At 37.3% G+C, this 25,028-nt stretch overlaps 1 protein-coding gene across 8 annotated transcripts in view; it reads right to left on the bottom strand.

The window, feature by feature from the left end:
- The window catches only part of RIMKLB (ribosomal modification protein rimK like family member B), a 45,944-nt gene that overhangs the window by 2,665 nt on the left and 18,251 nt on the right, over positions 1 to 25,028 (bottom strand). For 4 of the 8 annotated variants that reach the window (XM_065941769.1, XM_065941748.1, XM_065941734.1 and 1 more), the window contains 4 exons: positions 14,946 to 15,176; positions 12,429 to 12,515; positions 11,362 to 11,565; positions 252 to 7,686 (listed from right to left, as the gene is read on the bottom strand). In XM_065941769.1, coding sequence (XP_065797841.1) covers positions 7,223 to 7,686; positions 11,362 to 11,565; positions 12,429 to 12,515; positions 14,946 to 15,176 — 986 coding nt within the window. In that variant the 3' untranslated portion in view covers positions 252 to 7,222. The remainder of the gene's footprint in view (positions 1 to 251; positions 7,687 to 11,361; positions 11,566 to 12,428; positions 12,516 to 14,945; positions 15,177 to 25,028) is intronic. The other 4 variants (XM_065941779.1, XM_065941742.1, XM_065941754.1 and 1 more) reach the window with 4 other exon arrangements.

The raw sequence follows: 25,028 nt of genomic DNA on the forward strand, positions 1-25,028 counted from the left end.
CTTTTAAGATTTTATCCGTCACTTATACATCAACAACGTTGAGATAAAAAAAAACTACATGTATCAATATACTGGAAAGCTCTAATTTTACATATTGCTATTTTTCTCCCTCTAATTTAAAGAATGATAGTACTCTACTTAGGACAAATTCATTCTACATTAAAAATTTATAGCCATTCATGATTACACACCACAGTAACTTATGGAACACTGGTTATCAGACTGAAAACACATTCTTGAAGTTAACTTACCATTTTAAAGTCAAGATCAGCAACTGCAGTCCTGTTTCCATTTCTGCCCTGTTGCTGGACATGGTATGTCACGTTCTCTCTCTTCTTCTATGCAGACTGCCAGTAGCCATCAATCTGAAGAATTCTTTCTTCTGCTGCCACCTACCAGTTTATTTCTCTGCTGCAGCAGAAGAGTATATAGAAAAGGTTCTCGCTTACTAGTCACATTAAATAGAAAGCTTCCTTTGTTTAACATTTCATATTTTCACATGTGCATGAAATTCCTGTTTCCCTGAAACCTCCCCACCAAAAGTTAAAACAACAAAAATCCCAACCACAGAAAATCAAAACAGGTATGATCAATGTTCATGCTAAGCTGGGGGAGGGGGAGAGATTCAGACACTCAGCAGTTGCCATCTCAAGGAGCCATTTCTTGTCTGTTAACACTTTTCTTCTTCACCTGTCCCTACAAATAATAAATGCATAACTTAAACATTTTAACTAGGTAGTCTACAACTCCTACAAATTTTAAGTTCAGAGACTACCAAAAGACTCGTGGAAGATGCAGCAATAAAGGAGTTTTTAAAAGTAATTCTAGAAACTAAGGGTGTTAGGTGCTTTACCTGCTTGAGTTTTCAATGTTCTGGACTGGTTATTGCCCAATGGCTCTGAATACATTAAAACACGAACACATACGCCACCTACATTTAAAATAGGGTAGCATTTGTATGCCCATATAAGCAATGGGTGTATTTTTTTTTGCAAAAGAGTAGTAATTTCATTAAGTCCTTTTAAAAGGACTGACCACAAAAAAAAAAAAAAAAGGCACATTTTCTCATACTGTAAACATACATAGAAGAATTAGGGCAAAAAAAGGGAGACAAGAGTGACAAATGTAATAACTGTTGTAGAACTGGAAATTAATACCACAAAAATGCTTTTTCTCTTTTTTAGTATCCTGAGATTCACTTGTATTAACATTCTCCTTATTATTGAGATCTAGGTTTCACTTATTTTTTTATTAGCTACTAAAGAACAATATGCAAGAATGAGCTAGTGATAATAATGAACTAGTAAAAATGGCATGTTTTTGTTCCACCCTCCCACTACCTTTACTCCCAAAGTAAAATCTTTTTTGGTCAACTTAAAAAAAATAAAGCAAACACTGACATAAGCACTAGAGAAAGGCTGGTCAACAGTGGCACTGCAGTGACAGTTTCTGCTTTTTCATTCCTTCCCCCATCTCAAGCCCCCCTTTGACCTCTGTATATGGGATGAGCCTGAGCAGGAGAGTTGCTGATGTCAGGACTGCGCCGTTCCCACGGATGCTCCTAGAGGCCTGCTGTGCTTCTGGGAACTGGGGCACAGGGATGGCTGTCTGACTGAAACCTAAAACAACAACAATTCACCCCACCCCTCATGTTCCCGAACCCCACAACAGCAGCCAGGATATATATGCTATGTAAGGACCATCTAATATAGCTTGAATATGGTGAAATCTGAAAGTACCATTCTTAACATGTAAGTGATCTTCAGGGAGGGGGAAGTGGGGAAGGCAGCGGAATGGAGGTTCACAAATCCTCCACATTCCAAGTAATCACATGGTGAATACACACTAATGCTGGCTATTTTTATCAGCAACAGAACAAGATCCTTCCATTCAAGCCGATTTAGTATACATCATAAATTACCACAGGAGTACAGTGGGATTCCTTGGTTAGTAAATTTCAGCTCAAGAGATAAATATTTTAAATCTTAAGATACTACAGGAATGACTATCCCTACCTCACAGGAGTGAACTGAAGCACAAAACAAGTTAGTAACTTATTATATGCCTTTAGCAGTAGAAACCACATTACAAGCCAGGATTTCCTATTCACTAATCTAGAGGGTTATCAGACTTATAGCCTGCTTGGACAGGACATCCAAAGAGAAGTTTTGAAAAGTCCTGACTTCTGCCACTAAAATCCTACCTATCAGAAAGAGGACTATCTCCCAAAACTCATATTAGAGCTAAAACTTTAGGAAGGACAGGAAAAAGAAGGAGAAAGGTAGGTGGACTGGGATAGACAGAGGAGGGGATAGTATATTTACTAACGGGAAGGCTGTTAAAATGGCTAAATTATATTCCTATTTCTGCCACTAACTTTGCTTCATGGAATTAATAAATTACTTCAAGATCTTGTGCTTCAAAGTGCCCTCCAATCTATTCAATCCATACTTTTTTGAATGTTTAAACTATTATTTTATGATGTCTGCTGACATCCACCTCTTTGTGAGAACTAGTGTTTCAGAAACACTAAAATCATTTCTTCTGAAATCATGTTGCTCCCGAAATAAATACTCTCTATTATCTTGGTCTCATTACCTTTCACTTTTATAATGAAGTCAGAGAAAGAGAAGCACTACTAAGGTCAACTGAAGGCTATGGTGAGTTTTTACCATATATATAACCTAGAACCTAATTTTACCTTTTCAAAACTCTAGTTTTCCATACCTGTCAACTCCTAATTGATGTCTTTATACTGTGAGCTCACTGTGTATTCGGAACACCAACCTCTGAAAAAGCTTAAGCCAGAGTAGCACAATGGAAGAAACATACAAACCCAAAACAAAAACAAAGCCAAAAAAGTCACACTCTGAAATAATCATAGACATATATGCAAGAAACGGAAAGATCTAAATGGCTAAAGCAAATCCCCCAAGAAAGTTCTGAGTTCATCCCAACTATTTCAAACGTTACCCCCAAAGGTTTTTCTATAACCAAATTATTTGCTAGATGAATTTACACATTGTTTTTTGAAACAGAAGTAATTACAAACCCATGGGTGCCTTCAAAGTACATAAAGAAAGAAACTTTTAAAAAGAAAGTAAGGTTAGCCTTGTGATGGGAAAAAAAAAAAGAGAATCAAATTACCTGCCAGCAGGCTGGGGTTGTGCCTGAATCCAAACCGCTGCATTTACCATTCACTCTACAGCTGCATTATTGGGGGAAGGGGAGTTTAGAAGGGCACTGACCCCGAAAGTTCTCAATACTTCTCACTCATCATCAGGAAGGGGGAAGAAGGAAAGTTTTTTCTCTGGGTATTTTTTTGTTTGTTTGTTTTTGTTTTTTTGGCTCCTGAAAAGGCTGGCAAAGAACAGTAATAGTGCAAGCAGTTAGAATATTTCTTTAAAAACAATTTTAAAAATGCAAAACATTATGGAATTCAAAACACCACATTTTCGTTAATGTAGAAAGAATTGTCACTAGAGTTAGGCAGCCACCCCAAAACAGCATGGCAAAAGGGCAATTGGTATAAAAGAAATAAAATACCACACAAAAATCCAAAACAAAACTAAAAACATTTCAAATTAAACCTGGAAGACTAGGAGATGCCAACAGCAGATTTCTGTCCACTACTGAAACAGTCCAAAATCCAAGCTTCAAAGGCGCCTAAATGTATCTTAAATGAAATTTTGTTTTGTTTTGTTTTTTAAGGAAAAAAAAAAAAGAAAGAAAGAAAGAAAGCAGTACCTGGTTATAAATCCTGCAATATATTACATTAAAAATATCCTAGTACAACAAAAACAAACTTAAAAGAAATTAAACAAACAAACAAACAAATAAAAACAGTAGCAGCAGAGGTTACCTGTCTGAGCACCTACATTTTCTTAGGAGGGGATCGTGTCTCACCAGCCATATAGCCCATAAACCTTCTCAAAAAGGGTGAGTGAGCCAGGAGAAAAATGTAACACAAGATTGGATTTCACAACGTCTCTAAGCGCCCCAGACCCCAAACTGGGGATTCATTGAAGGAAGAGAATTTCTTTTTCCTTGTTTTCTTCTTGTGAAAAAGAAGAGATGATCGTGAAAGTCAATGACTTCTTTCAATGTCTTCAATACCTTCTCAAAAGTCTGATAAAGTGCTCGATGAAAACAAGTCTCTCAACGGATTTTTTTCCTAAATATTCCAGGATGTTTCCTTATTTGATAGCATATACAGAAATATTTCAAAGTTCAGTGGAGTTAAAGCCAGCAGAAATGACCAATCAAAAGAAAATAACTATTAAAACTTTTAAATGAAATAGTTCAAATCTGTATGTTTGTGTATATATATATAGTCCGCTTTTCATCATGGGTGACATAAAAGCAATATCAGAAAGAATTATGTTTAAATACAATTCAGATTTACAATTTTAACAATATATAATAGTTTTACAATAATTCAGATTTTCGCATGATAACAACTATACATATTTGGTTAATACACATTTTTAACTCTCATAATAGCAATAAAGATTTTAAGAAATTTACTAAACCATATGAAAATATATTTAACTTTCACTTAAATATCTGGGCTGGTTTATTTGGGTTCTTCCAGTATGGTTTGTTCATAGTCTTTACTTTTTTGAGAGAATTCAAGAGGACATTTGTGCTCTTTAACTCTAAGATGACCATCCTTGCCCTTCTCATTCTAACATATGAGTGTATGATCCATAAGTAGGTTGGTAAGGCTATGTTGTGAATGCAAAAAAGATAGATAGTGAGCAAAAGTAACAGTGAAATAATCTCAGATATTTTTTCTAATGTATTTGGTCAATTTGTAATTTTTTACAAGGCTACACCTATATCTTTCCTGGTGCCTTATCCCATCCAACAGAAACCTTGAGTTTTTCATCAAATAGAGAGGGTGTTCTATCTGTGTTTTAAAATTCACTGACCTATATATATGTGATACGTAACTATTCAAAGTGTATGTATGTGTCATAATCTATGGCAACCAGATGGTCTCTATACACATATGAATGATAATTTAATTAAATGTTCTCCCTTTTCAGTTCTCTATCCCAAACAGTGTGCATCTTCCAAAGTATGGTCATTCAGTAAAAGAAGTACCAAGTGAGCCAGCGGTACTTATATATGCCACAATATGTCCCATGATAACCTTGTACAAGTCAAATTCTTTTAGATGAGATTAGGATATCCTCAAGTAAACCAGAAACTCCTCTTTATACATCTTTTTCTAAGGTGAAATGAGACACTGCACAGATTAGAGGTACTATTCTATTTGTCAACAATCAACCTTTCACTCCATTTTAATATTATTTAATTCTATGGAAAAGAAAACAAATTACATTCCTTTTTTTTTTTTTTAAAACGGGGGAAAAACTGTACAAGTAAGCATGATCAAACCTCCGTTAGAGCTGGTTAATACTGATCTTATTGCCTTGAAGTCTCTCTAGTAAGTGTCCAAGAAATTATGTTTAAAGTCCATCTGAAGGAAAAAAAAGCACTGGAGAGGCAAGAAAGGACTTGGGTAAAAAGCTTCAGAGGATTGTAGGGAGATGGAACTTGCAGCTTAAAAAAATTACGTTGAGCTCTGGAGCATCTCTACTTCTTAACACACCTTCCAAACCATTCGTTGGAATAGTTTCCCATGTTTAAAGGCTCATATTATATGCAGTTTGGGGGCTTTTATGAATTCAGAAATAAAGAAATATAAAGAGAATATTGAAGGCTTCAGAGTAGGGCTATAAGAGACTTCTAAGTCCCCAAACAAAAAATGTTCAGTCTACCCCACCCCAAAATCTATGTGTAATAGGAAAAAATGCACAGCAAGAAGCAGAGGGAAAGCATGTAGCCTTGAATAAATCATACACTGGACAGTCTAGAATCAAAGAAAAAAAGCAAACACACATATACACAAAAGCCTAAAAAGCATCTATTCTCCTCATATCTTCAGGTGAGTACCTCTACCCAGCAGAGTACAGTTATGAAAACAACTCGACTTTTTTTTTTTAAAGTAAAAAACTGTGTTTCCTATCATGCTCCATTTTCTAGTATCTATCCTTTTTGATTGGTTGGTGTAAACAAAAAGCAAACACATAAACATGCATGCGTGTGTAAGCACATGCGCACACACACACACACATACACACAACTCCCTCTTAAAATGTGAAAAATGCAAATAAATAATGATGGAATCACTTCAATTTTATACTCAGGAACTTATAGGCCCTTGATTTGCCTCCCCCCAAAATATTTTTCCTTGTCCTTATTCTTTAAATGCCCAACCACCAAAAGAAAAAAGGAAAAAATGAAAGGCTTAAATGCACATGTTTCAAGTCAGTGTCTTGTTAACAAAAAAGGTAGCATTTTCTTCACTTTGGCCATTGTTAAAGATGCAGGCATAGATCAGGGAATGTTAAGACTAGCATGTATTAAAAAAATGCAACATTAACAGAGCATATGTCTTTCAAAAAAGGCTAAAACACTAACAAATACAAGTCAATGCACATATTTTTAACTAGTGCAATTTTATCTACAATGGAGTAAATGTTATTTTGTGTGCCAGACATTGCAATACTGTTCATTTCCCTTTTATCATGCAAACATGCCAATTTTGTTATTAAAGGAAATTTTTATTGGGTCACACTCACGTTGCCCTCCCACCCATTTCAAGGGTTGAAAAAAGTCGCTAAGAGAGTCCCTCAGGATTTCGTAAATATGAAGATAAAGCTACTAGTTAATAGTGTATAGGCTGAATTTTCAGATTTTTAAAAAATGAAAAATTATAATTTAGGTGGATGTTTACATCATCCATTAAAACACAATATGAAATTACACTCCTGTGAAATTTGTACCAACTGTACAAAAACAAAAGGGACCATGAAAAAAATTATGATCTTCATGGCCTGAGAGCCTACACATTTCTGAGTAACTTTAAAGAGTAACTACAAGAGTCTGACATTTTTCTGTGTCTCACCTCTTCTGCCTCTCTATCTGTAGCATTTGTAAATAAAAGTAACATCTTAATAGGAGAGATCATGTCTATCTCCCACTTCTTCTCTCCTAACTACTCCTACTCAATTTTCTCATCTTCCTGAGCATTTTTCATGAACAGCATTGCAAGTTGGTTTAAAAAAGAAAGAAAAAAAGAAAGAAAAAAAGGAAAGAAGAAAAAGAAAGTTTTACAAGGGTTTTGTTGGTTAATTATTTACCGGTGGAATCACTCCACCAGGAGTTTGATTTCATTGGCTAGCAGTTGGTTCATGTTGAATAGGCCCCCTGGGAGCTTGGTGAGCAGCTCTCGCTCGGTGGTTTCAGGGTCGCTGTCAACAGAGCTGGAACTTGCGCTCATGTTGTCGACAGCAGTGTTGGCTGGGGGACCCAGCTCCGGCTCACTAGTCTCACTGGCCGTGGACACCACGGAGAGCAGGGACATACGCCGGGTGAGCCGGCCAGAGGGCAGAAGGGAGGCGGCATAGTCCGCAATGATACCAGCTACATCTAGATTACAAGCCTTATCAAAGGCGATGAAACCTACATTTGCATTGGCCTCGCAGACACAGAAGGAGCCGTCATCTTTCATCAACAGGTCAATGCCACACACATCCATTCCTAGGATATTAGACACCTGGATAGCTAGCTGCTTCCCTTGTTCACTCAATGAGCACATCATCCCGACACCACCTGGCAAAAGAGAAAAAAGAGAAAAAAAGTTACCAAATGATAAATTTTTGTAGTAAAACTAAAGCAGACCTTAAAAGTAAGCCCACTAAGGTTAACCGTCTCTTCAAAATCTTCTAAATGAATAGCAAAAACAAAAGTGCTATGCTAATGTAAAATTGGGACTCTGAAGTCTAAGACTCCTTCATTAGGGAATCCCCTTCCAAGCCAGTTTCAACAAATTGTTGACTGAGTACTTTTTCAATATGTTATGTTTTCTGAAGACAATGAACTTTGACTAAAGCCTATCTTACTTGCAATAACATGGAACTTTTGCAAAAATACAGTTAAACTATTTAATATTGTTGCCGGTTTCTATCAGTTCCAAATTCTGATTTGTAAAAATAATAGAGATGCGTAACAGAGATAGAGAATAGAATCTAGGAACATGGTTCTCTTGCTCAACAGCCCCTATTCTATGCGTCATCCCTAAGCTGAAAGGATCTTGGGGCTTAAGGCAGTTGGCTGAGTGCAGGGGAAGTCTTTGCTGGTATCTGAGAAAAGAAGAATTAGAACTAGATTTTCTAATTTGGTGACCAGCTTCAGGAAGCTTTAGATAAGGACCAGAAAGCAAAAGAACTCTGACAAAACCTTGGCTTTTTATTTATTTATTTCTTTATTTTTTTATTAGTTGGAGGCTAATTACTTCACAGCATTTCAGTGGGTTTTGTCATACATTGACATGAATCAGCCATGTAGTTACATGTATTCCCCATCCCGATCCCCCCTCCCACCTCCCTCTCCACCCGATTCCTCTGGGTCTTCCCAGTGCACCAGGCCCGAGCACTTGTCTCATGCATCCCATCTGGCCTGGTGATCTGTTTCACTATAATATACATGCTGTTCTTTCGAAACATCCCACCCTCAAAACCTTGGCTTTAAGAGCTCAACAGAAGGAAACCTGACTTCACGACTTTGTGAGTATTGCCTGACCCTGAAAAGACCAAAAGGTAAATGTACACATGAGTAGGATTCAGGTACCCCTCTCCACCTGCCCACAACTACCACCACCACCACCACCACCAGTGAGGCTGGAAGAGTAAGGGAGAGAAGCCCAGGAAATAGGAGGGCTTCGTGTAACTCAGTAAGGGAATGACACACTAGCCAACGAATTAAGACTGCTTCTCGGCATCCACAGTACTGATGGATCTTTAATGCTCTGAAACCATTTGCAATGCTCCAAACAACCAGAGCAGAGCTCTGATGTGACAGGATAGTAACAAGAACAAAAACAACAAGCCATCTACAACTGGATGAAAGAAAGAAAAGCATTAAGTTCAAGTTTAGCACAAAAAAACTCTCTGAACTAAAACAAAAGTGACTATCCAACTTAAAAACTTCCGTAGCAGAAATGAAGGAGAGCTGCTTTTGTGAGTATAACTTATAACTTGGAAAATCTAGCTTAAGAAATATTTTGAAGCACATACAAAAACACTGAGGTGAAGCCACAAACAAAAAATTTGGTAACTGAATCAGAAAAATTCCTCCCCAAGAAGGAAAGAAGAGTTTTCCTGAGGCTTAAAAAAAAGTAGGTCTGATAGAACAGCTAACTAAAATCCAGGTTGGACAGACTGAGAAGACACACATATCTAAAAATATCCTGACAAAATTATTGAGCTTTTCAAGTAAAACCACCAAAAATAAGAGAACAAAACAAAATAAACTTATATATATTACCTACCCCCCACTTAACCCCCGCTGCCCAATCAGAGTAGATTTGGACATTCAATTGCAAAAGTGTAAACTATAAAGTGGGCTTTCCCAAGTGGCGCTAGTGGTAAAGAATCCACCCGCTAATGCAGGAGACATGAGAGACTCAGGTTTGATCCCTTGGTCAGGAAGATCACCCACAGTAGGAAATGGTACCCTACTCCAGTATTCTCTGGAAAATTCCATGAACAGAGAAGTCTGGCAAGCTACAGTCCATGGGTCCACGAACAGTCAGACATGATTGAGTATGCACACACAAACTGCAAACCAGTAGAAATGAAGCAAGATTTTTGCAATTTCAGAATCCTATCTCAGCCAAAATATCATTCTCTCTTAAAAAAGAAAGCAGGCTCTGAGGTATCTATCACTCACATACATCATCCAGGGAAAATAATCTAGAAAAGATATTAACAGCAGATGACTAAGACTAGAAAACTCAAGATACGGGAAAGAGCAGCTGGGGAATAAACAGTGAGAGTAACAATTCTTGCAATATGGGTATGTGTGTGTGCATGCCCAGTTGCTTCAGTCATGTCCGACTCTTTGGGACCCCATGGACTGTAGACCACCAGGCTCCTCCATTCACGGGATTCTCCAGGCAAGAAACACTGGAGTAGGTTGCCATGCCCTCCGCCAGGTGATCTTCCCGACCCAGGGAACGAACCTGTGTCTCCTACATCTCCTGCATTGCAAGTGGATTCTTTATCACAGAGCCACTTGGGGAAGCCCCAATATGGGTATAATTAACTGTAAATAGATAAAGACAGCCTGGGAATGGATAAAGTAAGCACTATATAAAGAATCTTGAAACAGAAGAGATACTCAATAAAAGAAATTCTAATTCGTACCTGAACTAAAACTATTTAATGGTTTCACCAGAACAATGAAATATTAAGCCCAGGAAAGCAGAAATTTTTATCTGTTTTGTACAACATTATATACAAAATACTGTTAAAATAGTACTTGATGCTCAAAAATATTTGTTCAGTGAATAAATGAATCAAGAGGAGGGGAGCAGGAAGGAAAGTAAGACTGTTCTAATCCTCTCACTGGGGGACAGAGGGAATAAGAGGTGGTGCATTTTCAGAGTAGAGATTTTAAGGAGTCTGGATATGAAGTCTTACACTAGTGAAGGGATCAAGGACGACTTCAAGGATTTAGTCTAAACTAGAAAGATACAGTTGCCAATAAACAATAAGGAGAAAACAGTGTGTGGGACATACTGGAAGTAGTTAGATAGGGAGTTCAGTTTTGGACAGGTTGAGACTAAAATCTAACAGTTATCTATATGGTGCTATTGACAAGCAGTGACATATGTGTGCCCAAGTTCAAGAAGAATGTCTAAACTGGAAAGAGAAATTTGAAAAAAAATTGAAAACAGTAACATATAAATGGCATTTAAAGCCACAAGCTAGGTAAGATTACTAGGTAAGAAAGTAAAATAAACAGAGAAGAGGAAAACACCCAGACTATGCACTGAAGCACTTCAACAATAAAAGATCTCAGAAAATATACATTTAAACAGATGAAAATTAGCAATATTATCTGGACCAACAAGTTAAATAGGTTAGGTCACAGCTTAAATGAACCTCAATTATACAGAAAATAATACTGGGCTGGCCAAAAAGTTCGGGTTTTTCTGTAAGACCAACCCAAATGAACTTTTTGGCCAATTCAATATAAAACCAAAGAGGGAATCTGGTAGACTTTTCATACATGCGTGAATTGGGTTACAAATTGAGCCTGGGTGAAAGCAAATTTATAAATATATAAACTATGTTCGTGGTAAGTTTATAAATCATATTTACATGTGAACGATACATTTTTCAACTTATTAAGTAAAAAGATCTGAGTTATATACAAATACTCATTGAATAAGCTTAAATAACACTCCTTTATATCCTAGAAAACCTCCTGCATTGCTTTTACCTAGTGAGCAGTTGCTCTGCATCCTCCCATCTGTAGAACAGCGTAACATGGTGCCAACCACACGGCCTCCCACGACAATGACACGTACATCCCTTCCGTGAGACTCTTTAACATACTTCTGGAACAGGTACGGAGCTTCATGGCGAATAAGATGACTTAGATCAGCCAAATGGTGCTTATCTCGAGCCAAGAAAACCGCTTTGCCTGTGACCAAAAAAAGAGTAAGAAATGAGTATGTCATCAGACTATGAGCAGTTGATATCTGCTACCTATACCTTCTTGTGTCCCAATCTACTTTCTCAGAATCAGTTCCCTATGGTCACTCTCTCATTCCCCAATCTCTTAACAGAATTTATTCTGGTATATATGGTGAGGCTGGGTTCTTATGAATTGTATTCCTTCAGGTTAGCCAATAATACTAGCCTCACTTATCAGTAAAACATTTTTCTGAGTTAAAACATATGTTTTTTAAAAACATATGTTTTATATATTATGCAATATTAAGATACTATATTTGCATTTAGTAAGAGAGCGGTACATTACTACTTTTGTGCCAATAGAAGTGTCTGTTTTTAAAACACAGTTATAAATACTCTGACAGTCTTCTCATTAAGAGGAAGGGGAATCTATGTCCCATTGCTTGAATCTAGGAGGGGATGTAACTGCTTCAACCAACAGAATACAGAATAAGGAATTCTATCTGACTTCTGAGGCTAGGTTGTAAAAGGTCACACAGATTCCTTGTTCACTGGAGCAGTCACTGTAGGAGCCCTGAGACTTCTTAGCTGACTGGAGAAATCAGGTAGAAATAGTGCACTGAAGCTCCAGCTGAACCCTCATCCAGTTATCTGTCAAGGCACTATAACTTGGAAGTACTTGGATTTATGAATCATTTTACGCCTTAAAAAAATCATTACTTAATCCAGAGTTAAGATATTTTATACACTGTTTTCAAGCAACATAAATTGGGATGGGGATGATGGTGTTAGTGATCTAGAATCCCAATTCTCTAGAAGTTCTGAAGAATAGTTTCAATATTATGTATAATAGCAATAACTCATACACACCTCTATGACCCCGTGTATTCTTCACTACCATTGGGAACTCCAGTACTTCTGCTTCATCAATCATTTTAGCAAAATTTTCATGACCACCTGGTTTGAGCAAAAAATAAAATTTAAGAATAGCAGCAGAGGCGTTTTATGATAAACTTTATCTAAAGTCAGCAAGACAAGGAAGGTAGAAGGTAAGAACTTATGGCTCACTTTTGTCTTCAGTTAACTATCAGTTTAAAACAACTACTCCTTTTTAAATGGATAAAAACTATTGAACTATAAATATTCTAAAACAAAGTTTCCTAGTTCCATTAACATTTTTCATTTTTTATAATTTATTTTAGTTGCACTCCATTTTCATTGCTGTGTGTGGGCTTTCTCTAGTTGTAGCAAACGAGGGGCACTCTTCATTGTAGGACTTCTCATTGTTGCAGGTTCTCTTGTTGCAGAGCACAGGCTCTAGGCACACAGGCTTCAGCAGCTGTCACACAGGCTTAGCTACTCTGCAGCATGAAGAATCTTCCCAGACCAAGAGCTGAACCTATGCCCTGCATTGGCAGGCAGATTCTCATCCACTGTACCACCAGGGAAGTTCTATTTTTCATATCTTCATCCTTTATTCTTCCACCACACAAGTAATAGAAGCCCTAAGATCAACTTTAGTATACAGCATTCTATTTGGATTAAGAAATAGAAGAGTGAGTCAGTGGGGAAGACTCATCCAAAGTTGAAAAAATGCTAACACGCATGCATGTGTGTGCTCTCGCTCTTATCAAATACACAAATTAATTTTTCTTTTCTCTATTATAAAGCAGAGTTCACTCTATCATGAGTTATTCAGTACCCGCAGGTTATGTCTTGTTCTTTCTATTTATACTGCCTAGAAATAAATGATGAAGAGCAAAAATGGATTGTAGTTGCAAAAAAATCAGCATGGATGAGAGAATAATCAGACTAGGAAAAAGTTCATTAAACAACTGCAATATCATAAATTTGTAGCTTAAGAGAAATTATGATTAGCCAGTCTCCACATTTTAAGCTGGATTTGGTTAATATACTTTGCTCCTTTCCATTCTCTTAAAATCAGTATGGTAGACTGATGAGGTAAGCCATTAACATTTCAAAACCATTAGGAAGAAAGAACTATTCATATTGTGTTTTCTTGTGCAATTGCTAAAAAGCGCAATGGTATCCACATATGCCATACAAACTGGCGGAATTCCCTTCTTTAAAATATTAAAAATAACAAGAGGACAGTAATTTCTTTTTAAAGCCTCTCCAACTTTCCAAGCATTCGGCTGGACATTTTAATGAAAAACTACAGTGATTTATAGTAAGCCTGATTCTTTAAAGCTAGAAGAACTGGAAAGTCAGGAATATATTAACACAACAATGTTTGTAACAGTGCTACTTCAAGTGTGGTCCAGGAACCCCTGCCTCTGTGACTTCTTTGCTATTGATATGTGTTCAGAAAAATATGAGTAAACACAAGAAAATAATTTGGCATTGTTCTGGTATTTTTACTGTACTTTATGCGTACTATAAATTGGCTTAGAGCACTACAGTATTGAAAGCCACAGTAAATTCTTTTTGTAAAAAAATAAAAAAACGGTCCTCTCCCACAGATGACTTCAGAAGCAATGGTTTAAAGCATATCTAGTGTCATTTTCTTTAAAAAATATGAAAATATTTATGAAGCATTAACATGAAAATGGTAATGAAGAGAATCAGAAACTATAGTGATTATCAGATTCTTTTACCTCAGGGGTTGTCAAATTAAACACAGATTTGGCTCATAGCCTTTTTGTAATAAAGTTTTACTACAAAACAGCCACATTTACTATTTAAGCTTCATCTACTGCAGCTTTCAGGTTTCCCTGATGGCTCAGTCATAAAAGAACCCGCCTGCCAATGTAAGAGATATGGGTTCGATCCCTGGGTCAAAAGATCCCCTGGAGAAGGAAATGGCAGCCCACTCCAGTATTCTTGCCTGGGAAATCCCATGGACAGGAGGGGCCTGGCAGGCTACAGTCCATGGGGGTCACAAAAAAGTCAGACACGACTTAGCAACTGAACATACAACAACAGTAGCAGCTTTCACAATACAACAGCTTTACTGAGGGTCACAAAAGAGAACATATGGCCTGGAAAGCCAAAAATATTTACCATTTGACCCTTTACAGAAAGAGTTTGATAAGTCCATTCTACCTATACCAAAGAGGTGAAGTGAAGTGAAGTCACTCAGTCGTGTCCGACTTTGCGACCCCATAGACTGTAGCCTACCAGGCTTCTCCATCCATGGAATTTTCCAGGCAAGAGTACTGGAGTGGGTTGCCATTTCCTTCTCCATACAAAAGATAAGTCTCATAATTCTCCTGCCTAGTTTGTTAAAACTTAAAGTCACTTCTATAAGTAGTTCTTTCACGTTCACAAATTTCCTTGTATCACATAACCCTATCAGTTTAGCAGGGCATTCAATACTACCAGTGCTCTAAAACTGAGGCTATCAAGTCTTATTAGTAAACTCACCATAAGAAAAAGTATCTGGCAGAGGAACACCATGACCTGCCAACTCTTGAAACGTCCAGAACTTATTAACACAGTTCAGGATGGCTTGAGGTCGGTTCATCAGCCTGCATCCCATCTTCTCTAGATGGCGCAAAACAGTGATGTCACTGTCACTCTGCACCCAAGGGGTTGGTACTCTGACTACCACCACCTGCGGGTAGGCAGTGATTAGTTCTCCATTGATACGCAGACCTGAAATACACAGGAATGAAACCAAAACCATCAAAGGAGAACATACAATGAAACACAGAAATAGATACATACCAAAGCTCAGGTCTCAAAACGAAATGTACTATTCTGCTAACATTTTTACTGAGACAGAGCCATATTCCTCCCTCAATGATTTTCTTTTGTAAGAAAAAAAATTTAATGAGAAGAATTTATGTACTGGGTAAATAAATTCTGGTACATGCCAATACAATGAAATATTATGTATTCATTAAAAAGACTGTCATAAATCTCTGTTTGAAGACAGAAACACATCCAGATTTGCTTTCAAAAAGCAAATAACTTTGTATTTACATATGCTTTTAGTACAAAAAAAGAATTTTTAAAAGAGCGGTTTCTTCAGTTTTACCCAATACCATTCTATTTTTAAAAAGGTCCCAAATAAAGGAACAAGGTACTAGAGTTGCTTCTTAAAACCTATATTCATTAAAATATATATACTTATTAAAACATTCAAACATAAAAATATAACACATTTATCCCATCCAACATCCCAGGTTATTATTAGTATTTCCCCTAATGTTAACTAAGTAAAGAAAAATATGTAGGTAATTTTGACAAATATTTTGTTTGGATAGTTTTGTGGCACTTTCTTTCATCATGTAAAATTATAACAGACATCTAGGCCAATGTAAACATAGCTTTACTGGGCTTAATGGAATTATACTTGAAGATACACCATATGATCAACCCCTTACTCATGGATATCCATTCAATAAATGTTAATTACTATGTGTCAGGTTCTTTTCTAAAAAGTTGGGAAGATTGGTAAATAAGGTATATAAGCTTCCTGTCTAATCACCATGCTACACATTACACACCCAAGACTTTTATAGGGAGTGTGTGTGTGTGTGTGTACACCATATTCTCTTTATACACATCTGATTTGTCAATGGACATTAAGTTTGTTTCCGTGCTATTACAAATAATGCTGCTATGAGCATGGGGGTAACAGATAAATCTTCAAGACAGTGATTTTGTTTAAGTAACATTCAGAAGTGAAACTGCTGGATCCACAATTCTGAGTCAAAGAGAGACTATAAGTGTTCTGATTAAGGGAACTGAGCTTGATATTGCCTGTTGATACATTCCTATCTTTTAATCCTTTCCTGTATGGCAAGGGCTAGACGCACTTCCCAGACCACCTTACCAGCAGGATTCCAATTTGGAGAATTCACCAGTGAAAGTTAATTACACACAATTTTAAAGGTCAAAGTAAAAAAAAAAAAAAGTCAAAGTAGAAGTCATTATTCTCTGGAGGCAGCTATGGGTAGTGCTGTGGTCATCAGCAGATGTGAGGTTTTGGGCCAATGGCTCCAGGCGTTCTCCTCACAACCATGCTCAGAGATCAGTAGCAACAGATTTCTGCAATCCTGCATTTTCTCATTTCTTTGGCTTTGGTGCTGACTTGCCTCAACAGGCAAGATCTAAACAGCATTTTCCTTGAAATCAGAGAAAAGTCCAGTGACCAAATGAATGGAAAAAAGGTGAAAAGGGAATTCGGTTTAGGGCAGAAGATGCTGACTCTGGATCATAGATGATCTTGGTGATAACATAAGGACATCAAACTAGAACTATTCTGTAATAGTCGAAGTATGGATAGGAACTACACACATATGTATGCAGAATTCATTTCTGGTAGTGTGGGGTGTGACTGTGCACATATAGGAATCTTAATACTTCAGAAATGGGGACATGTAGGCTGAAAAATGAAAAAGAAAAAATGGAAATTCCTTGGACCAAGACCTGATGAATCTCAGGTTCAGGTAAGGGTCACGAGAAGGAAGCAAAAACCTGAAGAAAAAACAGTCAAAAAACTCAGAAAATCTAGTTTTAAGTGTTATTATGAAAAATAAGAAAAGTCGGTGCTATCAGAAGAAAATAATCAAATTTGTTACATGAAAGGTAAAAAGAAGAGTGAGGAGAAAAAAAGATACTTTAATTGTCAAGAGAAAATTCATGTTATGACATTATCTTCTCATTTCCCTAAACTGTAGTTTTTGCTACTTTAAAGAAAGGGGATTAAAGAAAGTAATGGAAGTATTTCATTCTAAGTCTGCTGCCAAAAAGAAACTGGGAATATGGGAGTACTTTACCCAAAGCACAGTCAGATATGCATATGATGGGTATTACTGAGGATGGAAGGAAATTCAATGCCTCCTGTGACAAAAACAGACACTTTATTACTCCAGGCAAGCAGAAGGTGATCTGAGGCTACCCAGAAAAACAGAGGCAGGTATAGATGAATGTGAACCCCCCAAAAAGGCAAAGAACTACTGATCTCTTGGGTACTTTTAGTACATACAACTTACCTTTGATGTAGAGCTTATGAAACTGAAATACGGGGCAAATGACTCTTTTCCTTAGATCTCTGTATTTATGATACACAGGCACAATTGCACTCTACTTACTGTGGCCACAGATATTCATTCCAAATGAATGTTCCACTAGTCAGTTCTGCTTTCAATTCCACTTCTTTTTTGCTTATATTTTAAATGTAACTTATGAAGCTATTCATCTAACTTTGCTTTGTACTGGGATAGAGATTTCAATATAAATATTTTAGATGTAAGTTTTGAATTAAATGTATGATTGAACATCAAAAGTCAGTAAGGAGTTAACCTTAGAATAGCATTGGGGCTGGGAAAAATTTGTGTTCCTATATTTTTTTGTATAAAGTGTACTATGTGTTAAAAGGCTGCTGCTTTGTCAAGGCAAAGTGAGAAGGTGCTAAGGGCTGACTATTCTCCTAGTGGAAAGATTCCTTTGAGATATTAATAATCTCCTTGCCAGTAATTAAGTGGGAAATCTCACTATACCCCTGCTTTCTGAGTCTAGTTTGGCTACATGATTAAGTACTAGGTGTTTTTATCCTCAGGGAATAAGAAACAGACAACTGATAGGCTCCCTGATGACTGGCATTTCTTTTTCTTCCATCCATCCTTTAGAGTTCAAGAGTATTCATCAGGATTTCAGGAATCTTTTAAAGCTGACATAACTTTAAGTATTTTAACTGGAAGTGAAGGTACTATTTGTACATGATTTAAAAGCCACATAATCTCTATGCCAAAAATCAAGGAAGCACCCAAAGACAGATGAATTATGACGACACTAGACAGACTGAAAGGGCTTCCATGAATGGAAGGGGTAGTCAAAAACAAATTTTGGACCAGAAATTTAACATATCCTTTCTCAGGCTGTGAGCTCTACCTGGAAAAAGCAAGTAGGCAGGATAACAGAGTCATAACTTCTGAGCACTCCCTGCTACTGCTACTGCTGCTGCTAAGTCGCTTCAGTCGTGTCCAACTCTGTGTTGACCCCATAGACAGCAGCCCACCAGGCTCCCCCATCTCTGGGATTTTCCAGGCAAGAGTACTGGAGTGGGGTGACATTTCCTTCTCCAATGCATGACAGTGAAAAGTGAAAGTAAAGTCGCTCAGTCGTGTCCGAGTCTTAGCGATCCCATGGACTGCAGCCCACCAGGCTCCTTCATCCATGGGATTTTCCAGGCAAGAGTACTGGAGTGGGGTGTCATTGCCTTCTCCTTGAGCACTCCCTACACCCTGCTAAATTCACATTCAGTTGTTTAGGTCAGTAACCCAGAATACTAATCCATTACTTAACTGACAAAGCTATTAAATTCACCACATGTAAAATCTTTAAAAAAAAAAAAAAGACCACATAATTCTGAACACTTTAAAATACTCAACTCATTATAAATCTACTTTTCAATATTTAAATAAGACATTAAAAAAAAAGACTGCAGCAAGAGGGCTTTGGTCACACTGGACTGCTGCCCACCATAAATGCAGGTCTGTCTTCACATCAGAAAGGTCTTCTTAAGCTTAAGGGGAAAAAAAAAAATCACTGGCTTATTTGCCCCACAGGTCCCAAAAAGGCAGGAGGAAAGTAACTGCCCAAATGTTGAGGAGAATAGGGCAATCAGTAATGGAAATTTGTAATGCCAAGAGTCAAACAATTCTCAAGAGTTAAACAAAATACTTAAAAATTCTTTATTAAGGCTGGGTTAGAACTCACACATCTAGAAAGTATCAAGTATCAAAAAACCAGGTGTAATGAATGTAAGAATCCATTCTTTTGAGAATATATATTGCCTTTCCTATCTGCTCACCTGCTTCCCATCAAAATAAATTTTATGTTTCCTATCAAGCCACCCCTCTTTAGTATCCTCAGCAATCCTTTTCCCCCTCAAATCTGTTTCTAAGACTTATCTCACTATTAATCCCAGATAGCAAAAACAAATGTTCTTCAAAGATGTCCTCTTTGGGGAATGACTAGGAACCAATAACACTTCTTTCCCAGGTCCCTCATCAGTGGTCCAGAAAGAAACTACTTTAACACTGTGCCTCATTATCACTGAGCACTGCTGTGCAGCAGCTGACAGTCATGTGTCTGAAAACAAGGGAGAGGGAGAGAGAGAAAAGGAGAAAGAGATGAGGAAAGTAGAAAGCAAACAAACAAGCATTCAGATTATGACTGTCTATTTTAAAGACATCTTTTATTGAAGGTAATGACTGGCTAGTTTCTGCTCAAAGTGCCTTTAAAAACTATAGAATCTGGAGTGAAAATAACCAACTCTATCCCCAAAAGGAGGTAAGATGTAACAAATATAGAAAAATGTGATGCTGCTAAATAATTCTAATTAAACTCCTTAAATTTTATAAATGCTGGTATTCCAGCTCAGCATGTTAGAGTACATTCTCTTTACCTTTTCTATAGCTTACACTGGTAGAATGAGGTAGGCTGATGGCACATGTGTTAACTGTTATTAGTAATATATCTTAGGAACTTGAATTTTTATCCCCTTTTGTATTCAGCTCCCAAGCAACCTTGGTTTACTTAATACTTGATGCATAAGGTCTCAGTATTAGAAGCAAAAAGATATATTTATATTTTTCTCATTTAGCATGAAAAGTTTTATGAAGTTTTTTCCCTTACTGTTATCCAAGTATGAAATACTATCTCTAATCTAATCATATATTTTCTTCCCACATAAGATAGCAATCTATTCTGAAATAGTTAAAAATATATACAGAGAGAAAAGAAAAGTGGGGAAGTATATCATTTTAGTCACTATTAATAAAGCCAGTCATAAAAATTTACTGCAGTTTTCCAGCAACAGACTAGTACAGACAAGGGGAGAGGGGAAGTGAAGTATCTTTGTGGTGTCCTTAAATGTCAAGTCTCACTTTCCACTTTGAAAAAGAGTAAACTTTTTAACAACTCCAGGTTAAAGACAAATACATAAGTCTGTTCCAACCTACTTTGGCAAAGTACAGCAGGTGACATAACTACATTATATCTAGAACTTTTTGATGTAAAATTCAAAATATAAATATATATTTATATAACTGTAAATAAAATTTAGAACTATAGAATAATAAATAACAAAGAAGAAAACAGTATTAAACTCACCAAATACAGAAAACTCTGAAGAAACCAACAGGGGAAGTATATTAAGGTTCTTCTCTCATTATCAAAGGTAGATAATGAAAGGATAGCAAAGGCAAACGCAGAAAGTGAACAAATCTACTGCAACAACGATCCGTATCTGATTCAAATCTAAGCTCTACTGTTTCTCCACTGTGTAACCCCAGGCTAGTTACTGAACTTCTCTGTGTTGCAGGTTCTTTAAAATAAGAACAGTTAAGTAATTCCTTTGTAAAGTTGTGATGAGAATTAACTTTGTTAACATTAGTTCGCAAGTGCCTGGCATATAATAAGCATTTAATAATTTTTAATCACCTCTGCCATCACAAGGGAGACTGAGAGTCAGAATAACCAGAAATTTCCATTAGAGTAGGAAATACTACCTTGTTTAAAGCTATATCCCCCAGCACTATCTGGAATATAGTAGATGCTCAATTATTATTATATTGAAATTTGAACTTGTCTCACCACTGAAGGGGTGGGACACACAACTTGGCATGTGGAATCTTAGTTCTCCAAACAGGGATCAAACTTTTGCCCTGTGCATTGGAGTTTTAACCACTGAACCACCAGGGAATTTCTTCTCACCATTTTTTAAGAAACAGAGCATGTGTTTTACGTAATGTCTGAAGACATACCGCCTAAAACAAGATATAAATAACTCAAACACCAAAGGTAAATCAAATCATATTAACACCTAAGAAAAAGGAAGAGCAGAAATTAATGAACTAAAAGCAAACTCCCTGGTCAGGAAGCTAAGGTCCCGCATGTGGTGAGGTTCAGCCAAGTAACCGTGCTTCCATAATGGAATGTGTGGTTATCACATTCTCCTCACACTCAAAAGGTCCTCAATTTGAAGCCAGGCAGAAACAGGCTTTCTTTTGGGGGTTCCCTGGTGGCTCAGACAGTAAAGAATCTGCCTGCAATGCAGGAGTCCTGGGTTTGATCCCTGGGGTTGGGAAGATCCCAGAAAGGGAATGGCTACCAACTTCAACTCCTGCCTGGAGAATTCAAGGGACGGAGGAGCCTGGTGGGCTACAGTTTATGCAGTTGCAAAGAGTCAGACATGACTAAGTAACTAATACTAACTAAAAATCTAAAGAACGGCCAAGATAAAAGTTGGTTCCCAGAAAACTAACGTGTTTGTAAAAAGAAATATAATTTTTAAACTGAAATAAAGTTTTCTGCAGCAGTATCTAATAGACTGCAAAGGTTTATCTTCAACAGACATCAGTTCCCTTCAGTCATTCAGTTGTGTCCAACTCTTTGCGACCCCATGGACTGCAGCACACCAGGCTTCCCTGTCCATCACCAACTCCTGGAGTCTACTCAAACTCCTGTCCATTAAGTAGGTGATGCCATCTAACCATCTCATCCTCTGTCGCCCCCTTCTCCTCCCGCCTCCAATCTTTCCCAGCATCGGGGTCTTTTCAAATAAGTCAGTTTTTCCCATCACGTGGCCAACTATTAGAGTTTCAGCTTCAGCATCAGTCCTTCCAGTGAATACTCAGGACTGATTTCCTTAGGATTGACTGGTTTGTTCTCCTTGCAGTCCAAGGGACTCTCAAGAGTCTTCTCCAATACCACAGTTCAAAAGCACCATTCTTCAGTGCTCAGATTTCTTTATAGTCCAACTCTCACAACCATACATGACTACTGGAAAAACCACAGCTTTAACTAGATGGACCTTTGTTGGCAAAGTAATGTCTCTGCTTTTTAATATGCTGTCTAGGTTGATTGTAACTTTTCTTCCAAGGAACAAGCGTCTTTTAATTTCATGGCTACAGTCACCATCTGCAGTGATTTTGGAGCCCAAAAAGATAAAGTCTATCACTGATTCCATTGTTTCCCCATCTACTTGCCATGAAGTGACAGGACCAGATACCATGATCTTAGTTTTCTGAATGTTGACTTTTCAGCCAACTTTTTCACTCTTCTCTTTCAGTTTCATCAAGAGGCATGGTTCCAACTGAATAAAAGTAATTACTTAATCTCCAGTTTCACCATTGTGTGCCTTGGATTATTAGAATCCCATTCTGGAAAGGTAGTCTTAATTGATTTCTGCCCTATCTATGCCAAGTAACCAAGTCTCTAAAGGTCTATTGTTGCCAACATGCTCTCTGGAATTAATTTTTGTATTGGGGAAGGTTATTTGATTTGTAAGCAATTAAAATATCTCTAGTTAAGTTGAGCAGGAAAAAATAATAATGGATGTAAATAGGATTATGCACAGAATTAAAAAAAAAAAAAAAAGAATGCTGTAAAAACCAGGGTCAAAAAAACACCAGGGCAATTCTGGGAATCCAGGAAGCAAGAAACAACCCATAAACTCAACAAGGTGCCATACCCCAAATCACTAAATTCCAAAATTTCTCCTTCTCTCGTTGAGTCAAACAAACTTTCATCAGGTCAAACATTTCAACTTTTTATTAAGGAAAATTCTAAATAGAAAATAAAGATATTATAATAAATCCAACGTACCTGCTTTCAAAAATTATCAATACATGCCCAAACTTGTCAGAGTAGTCTTGTTCATCCCTGTCCTCTTAATCCTTTTCTTTTCGCTAAAGGTAATCATTGTTGTTCTTGTTGTCTAACTTCTAAGTCACGTTCAACTCTTTGTGATTCCATTAACTATAGCCCACCAGACTCCCCTCTCCATGGGATTTTCCAGGCAAGAGTACTGGGGTGGGTTGCCATTTCCTTCTCCAGGGGATCTTCCTGACCCAGGGATCAAACTCGCATATCCTGCACTGGCAGGCGAATTCTTTACCACTGAGCCACCTGGGAAGCCCATACTTAGAAAATTATCGTTTATCCTTTTATTAATTATTTCTTAAACCAGCAAAAGTTAACACTCACATATCCTTAGACAGTGGTACCACACTATAATGCTCTTTTCTTAACAATAATTTCACCTAATAATGCTGTGTTTTATCAAGTAGATTTTCAGCATGTATTTTAAAATAAAGACTCTTGGGCACACACAATTTTCTTAACTGCAACACAAAAGGCACTAATCAAAAAAGGAAAAATATAAACTGTACTTAATTCAACATTTACTGACCAGAAGATCTCATTAACAGAGAGAAAAAGGCAAGCCACAGATAGAAGATATTCATGGTACACATAATCCCATAAGAGACTCGTTCCCAAAATGTAAAACAACAAAACAAAAAGATACACCACAATCGAAAATGAGTATAGACAGGATTCTGGGAAGATGAAGGAGTAGGAAGCATCAGAACTCTGTCTCGCCATCTAGACACCCCCTGGTCAATGTGCTGAAAGACCACAACTTTCAGAAAAAGACTGGGATCATAAATGCAGTTAATTTTGATCAATTTCAGAACAGCAGCAACTACTCATCACCCACTCTCTAGCCATACTGTGCACTTGGTTCTGGAGCAGCTGACACACCCTGCAGGAGTCAGGGTGGGTGTAACGACCTGCCCTCAAAATATCTGGGATCTCTGCCGTGATGGCTGGATGCAGCTTCTGATCACAGAGGTGCAGACAACGAGGCCACAGTACTTTTTGTTGTACCACTCCCTCCACTGGGCTTCCCAGGTAGTGCCAGTGGTAAAGAACTCACCTGTCAATGCAGGAGACATAAAAGACTTGGGTTTGATCTCTGGGTCTAAAAGATTCCCTAGAGGAGGGCATGGCAACTCACTCCAGTATTCTTGCCTGGAGAATTCCATGGACAGAGGAGCCAGGCGGGCTATAGCCCATGGGGTCACAAAGAGTCAGACATGACTGAGTAACTGAGCATGACAATGACATTAAAAGAACCTATGGGAGGTGCGGAGATAAATTGGGAGCAGATATACTTATATGTAAAATAACTGACTCACTTTGCTGGATACCTGAAACTAACACAACACTGTAAATCAACTATACCTCAATACAAAAAAATTTTTAAAGGGGGAAAACTACCTTAAAGATACTCAAAGAATGAAAAAAGTCAAGGAAACAATGTGTGAACAAAATGTTAATCTCAGCAGACAGAACACATAAAAGGAAACCAATAAATAATTCTGGAGCTGAAGAGAACAATAATAGAAATGAAAATTCATGTAAAGGAATTCAAAGTGGATTTGAGCAGACAGAACAATCAGTAAACTTATGTATTGTTGGAGTCCCAGGAAGACTTGGGGGAGGATAATATTTGAAGGAGTGGCTGAAACTTCCCAAATTTGATGAAAGATATGAATATAAACATTTAAGAAGCTCAACAATCTCCACCTTTTGACAGACACATGGTGAGATACACTATAATCAATCTTTCAAAAGACAAAGAGAGAATTTTTAAATGCAAGAGAGAAGCAAATCACCACATTCTATGGATCCTCAATAAAATCA

The sequence above is a fragment of the Muntiacus reevesi genome, chromosome 1 (genome assembly GCF_963930625.1).
Source record: "Muntiacus reevesi chromosome 1, mMunRee1.1, whole genome shotgun sequence".
Taxonomy (NCBI): domain Eukaryota; kingdom Metazoa; phylum Chordata; class Mammalia; order Artiodactyla; family Cervidae; genus Muntiacus; species Muntiacus reevesi.